The 4,976-nt window shown below is 48.4% G+C and overlaps 1 protein-coding gene across 2 annotated transcripts in view; it reads left to right on the plus strand.

Moving 5' to 3' along the window:
- The window catches only part of LOC106585936 (pro-epidermal growth factor), a 13,841-nt gene continuing 8,865 nt past the window's right edge, over window positions 1-4,976 (plus strand). Inside the window, exons 1-3 of one of the 2 annotated variants that reach the window (XM_045707041.1) lie at window positions 1-218; window positions 2,918-3,097; window positions 4,758-4,976. The exon at window positions 4,758-4,976 is cut by the window's right edge and continues 154 nt beyond it. In XM_045707041.1, the coding sequence (XP_045562997.1) occupies window positions 182-218; window positions 2,918-3,097; window positions 4,758-4,976 (436 nt within the window). In that variant the 5' untranslated portion in view covers window positions 1-181. The remainder of the gene's footprint in view (window positions 219-2,917; window positions 3,098-4,757) is intronic. The other variant, XM_045707042.1, reaches the window with a different exon arrangement.

Raw genomic sequence — 4,976 nt, forward strand, 5'->3', positions numbered from 1 at the left:
ACTGAGGCGTTGTCTATAAAAGCAGCCAACCAACCCATAAGAAGGAGAGGAAGGAGAGACAGAAGACTAGTCTGTCAGCGCAGAACACACAAACACACACACACACACACACACACACTCACTGTCTGTCTGTCGGGAACAAACACGCGCCAACACAACCACTCACACACACTCCTAGGACATGAACACTCTCATCCTCTCCTCTCTGCTGTGTTTGGGTAAGTAGACTGGGCTTGTAATTACAATATCATGATTGGCTGTTGTGTTATGTTTAGTTTGAGCAGGAATGGATAGAAGGGTGAGCTGGTTTAGAGAGAAGCCTTGTGTTTAGAGGGAAGTAGAGGAAAGAAGCCTTGTGTTTAGAGGGAAGTAGAGGACAGAAGCCTTGTGTTTAGAGGGAAGTAGAGGACAGAAGCCTTGTGTTTAGAGGGAAGTAGAGGACAGAAGCCTTGTTTTTAGAGGGAAGTAGAAGACAGAAGCCTTGTGTTTAGAGGGAAGTAGAGGACAGAAGCCTTGTGTTTAGAGGGAAGTAGAGGACAGAAGCCTTGTGTTTAGAGGGAAGTAGAGGAGAGAAGAGTTGTGTTTAGAGGGAAGTAGAGGAGAGAAGCCTTGTGTTTAGAGGGAAGTAGAGGAGAGAAGAGTTGTGTTTAGAGGGAAGTAGAGGAGAGAAGAGTTGTGTTTAGAGGGAAGTAGAGGAGAGAAGCCTTGTGTTTAGAGGGAAGTAGAGGAGAGAAGAGTTGTGTTTAGAGGGAAGTAGAGGAGAGAAGAGTTGTGTTTAGAGGGAAGTAGAGGACAGAAGCCTTGTGTTTAGAGGGAAGTAGAGGACAGAAGCCTTGTGTTTAGAGGGAAGTAGAGTGATGGACTGAGGAGAGAGATAGAGAGAAAGAGATATGCAGATTGAAACAGAGAGAAGAGAGAAATGTTTCAAAACATGTTAAGACTTGTCAGAAGCCTGGACGGTATGCTTATCCTATTTAGGTCAAAGTTAAAGAATGTTCAGCTCTTGTTTTCTGCTCTTTGGGTCTGTTTGTCTGATGCCAAATGGAAGTATTGAGTGCCCTAGTCTACTGTGTGTGTTATTGGGTTGTAGTCTGCACTGTCTGTGTGACTCGCTTGGTCTGCGTGCAGCCTTGGTTGCTATGTATGATTGGGGAAGTTCTTGTTGTAGTTTTCAGTACTCTGGTCTGTGTCTGATTGGTGTGGTCTAGTTGTAGTTTTTAGTACTCTGGTCTGTTTTTGATATGTATAGTCTAGTTGTAGTTTTCAGTGCTCTGGTCTGTGTCTGATTGGTGTGGTCTAGTTGTAGTTTTCAGTGCTCTGGTCTGTGTCTGATTGGTGTGGTCTAGTTGTAGTTTTCAGTGCTCTGGTCTGTATCTGATTGGTGTGGTCTAGTTGTAGTTTTCAGTGCTCTGGTCTGTGTCTGATTGGTGTGGTCTAGTTGTAGTTTTCAGTGCTCTGGTCTGTATCTGATTGGTGTGGTCTAGTTGTAGTTTTCAGTACTCTGGTCTGTATCTGATTGGTGTGGTCTAGTTGTAGTTTTCAGTGCTCTGGTCTGTATCTGATTGGTGTGGTCTAGTTGTAGTTTTCAGTGCTCTGGTCTGTGTCTGATTGGTGTGGTCTAGTTGTAGTTTTCAGTACTCTGGTCTGTGTCTGATTGGTGTGGTCTAGTTGTAGTTTTCAGTACTCTGGTCTGTGTCTGATTGGTATGGTCTAGTTGTAGTTTTCAGTACTCTGGTCTGTGTCTGATTGGTATGGTCTAGTTGTAGTTTTCAGTACTCTGGTCTGTGTCTGATTGGTATGGTCTAGTTGTAGTTTTCAGTACTGTGGTCTGTGTCTGATTGGTGTGGTCTAGTTGTAGTTTTCAGTACTCTGGTCTGTGTCTGATTGGTGTGGTCTAGTTATAGATTACTTTTTTCTTTCTTTCTTTTGCATAATGAGTGTAGCACAATTATTTAGTGTACATGATTTACATATACTGTTGTGTGTGCAGTTTGATATGTGTGTTCTGGTTGGAGTTTTCAGTGCTCTGCGTTTGACTGGTGTGGTCTGGTTGTAGTTTTCAGTGCTCTGTGTTTGACTGGTGTGGTCTGGTTGTAGTTTTCAGTGCTCTGCATTTGACTGGTGTGGTCTGGTTGTAGTTTTCAGTGCTCTGTGTTTGACTGGTGTGGTCTGGTTGTAGTTTTCAGTGCTCTGCATTTGACTGGTGTGGTCTGGTTGTAGTTTTCAGTGCTCTGCATTTGACTGGTGTGGTCTGGTTGTAGTTTTCAGTGCTCTGCATTTGACTGGTGTGGTCTGGTTGTAGTTTACAGTGCTCTGCATTTGACTGGTGTGGTCTGGTTGTAGTTTTCAGTGCTCTGCATTTGACTGGTGTGGTCTGGTTGTAGTTTTCAGTGCTCTGCATTTGACTGGTGTGGTCTGGTTGTAGTTTACAGTGCTCTGCGTTTGACTGGTGTGGTCTGGTTGTAGTTTTCATTGCTCTGCATTTGACTGGTGTGGTCTGGTTGTAGTTTTCAGTGCTCTGCGTTTCACTGGTGTGGTCTGGTTGTAGTTTTCAGTGCTCTGCATTTGACTGGTGTGGTCTGGTTGTAGTTTTCAGTGCTCTGCGTTTGACTGGTGTGGTCTGGTTGTAGTTTACAGTGCTCTGCGTTTGACTGGTGTGGTCTGGTTGTAGTTTTCAGTGTTCTGCATTTGACTGGTGTGGTCTGGTTGTAGTTTTCAGTGCTCTGCGTTTGACTGGTGTGGTCTGGTTGTAGTTTTCAGTGCTCTGCATTTGACTGGTGTGGTCTGGTTGTAGTTTTCAGTGCTCTGCGTTTGACTGGTGTGGTCTGGTTGTAGTTTTCAGTGCTCTGCGTTTGACTGGTGTGGTCTGGTTGTAGTTTTCAGTGCTCTGCGTTTGACTGGTGTGGTCTGGTTGTAGTTTTCAGCGCTCTAGGTGTCCTGGGATCCTCAGTGACGTTCTCAGCAGGGCTGAGCCATGTGACGGGGGCATTGGCCTCAGGGGAAGGGGAGGAGCTACAGAGCTCTCTGGGCGATGAGGAGGAACTGGAGCTTGAAGAAGATCTGTCGGGAGGAACACCTACAGACGGCTCAGCACAACGTAGGACCCCTCTCCCTTACCCCTAGCAGACAGCCCCTAGCTCCTACCACAACGTAGGACCCCTCTCCCTTACCCCTAGCAGACAGCCCCTAGCTCCTACCACAACGTAGGACCCCTCTCCCTTACCCCTAGCAGACAGCCCCTAGCTCCTACCACAACGTAGGACCCCTCTCCCTTACCCCTAGCAGACAGCCCCTAGCTCCTACCACAACGTAGGACCCCTCTCCCTTACCCCTAGCAGACAGCCCCTAGCTCCTACCACAACGTAGGACCCCTCTCCCTTACCCCTAGCAGACAGCCCCTAGCTCCTACCACAACGTAGGACCCCTCTCCCTTATCACCTAGCAGACAGCCCCTAGCTCCTATCCACAACGTAGGACCCCTCTCCCTTACCCCTTGCAGACAGCCCCTAGCTCCTACCACAACGTAGGACCCCTCTCCCTTACCCCTAGCAGACAGCCCCTAGCTCCTACCCCAGTAGTCCCTACTACCCCTCTCCCTTACCCCTAGCAGACAGCCCCTAGCCCCTACCCCAGTAGTCCCTACTACCCCTCTCCCTTACCCCTAGCAGACAGCCCCTAGCCCCTACCCCAGTAGGACCCCTCTCCCTTACCCCTAGCAGACAGCCCCTAGCTCCTACCCCAGTAGTCCCTACTACCCCTCTCCCTTACCCCTAGCAGACAGCCCCTTGTCTTGCTCTCTTCCACCTCCCCCTCTCTCCCACCTGTCTCCCATCTGTCTTCCCCCCTCTCCCATCTGTCTCCCATCTCTCTCCATTAGTCTCCCATCTGTCTCCCATCCTCTCCCATCTGTCTCCCATCTGTCTTCCCCTCTCTCCCATCTATCTCCAGTCTCTCTCCATCTCTCTCAATCTGTCTCCTATCTCTCTCAATCTGTCTCCTATCTCTCTCAATCTGTCTCCTATCTCTCTCAATCTGTCTCCTATCTCTCTCAATCTGTCTCCATCTCTCTCAATCTGTCTCCTATCTCTCTCAATCTGTCTCCTATCTCTCTCCATCTCTCTCCATCTCTCTCCATCTCTCTCCATCTCTCTCCATCTGTCTCCTATCTCTCTCAATCTGTCTCCTATCTCTCTCCATCTCTCTCCATCTGTCTCCTATCTCTCTCAATCTGTCTCCTATCTCTCTCCATCTCTCTCCATCTCTCTCCATCTCTCTCCATCTGTCTCCTATCTCTCTCAATCTGTCTCCTATCTCTCTCCATCTCTCTCCATCTGCCTCCATCTCTCTTCATCTCTCTCCATCTCTCTCCGTCGCCCATCTGTCTCCAATCTGTCTCCCATCTGTTTCCCATCTCTCTCCCATCTGTCTCCATCTGTTTCTCATCTCTCTCCCATCTCTCTCCCATCTGTCTCCATCTCTCTCCCATCTCTCTCCCATCTGTTTCTCATCTCTCTCCCATCTCTCTCCCATCTGTTTCCCATCTCTCTCCCATCTGTCTCCATCTCTCTCCCATCTCTCTCCAATCTGTTTCTCATCTCTCTCCCATCTCTCTCCCATCTGTTTTCCATCTGTCTCCCCTTCTCTCCCATCTCTCTCCCATCTGTTTCTCATCTCTCTCCCATCTGTCTCCCCCTCTCTCCCATCTATCTCTGTCTCTACTAATCAGAAGATGATTATAACCATCTGTTGTTTCCCAGCAGTGCTGCGTCACAGTAAGGACCAAAAAGAAAAGGGGAAAAGTCAGAAAGGAAAAAGGAATAAAGGGAAGAAGAAGAAGAAGACACAAATCTCCACAGCCTTCAACCCTGAACACACGTCGTCAGGACACACGTCGTCAGGACACACGTCGTCAGGACACACGTCGTCAGGACACACGTCGTCAGGACACACGTCGTCAGGACACACGTCGTCAGGAC

Source organism: Salmo salar, chromosome ssa24 (genome assembly GCF_905237065.1).
Source record: "Salmo salar chromosome ssa24, Ssal_v3.1, whole genome shotgun sequence".
Lineage (NCBI taxonomy): Eukaryota > Metazoa > Chordata > Actinopteri > Salmoniformes > Salmonidae > Salmo > Salmo salar.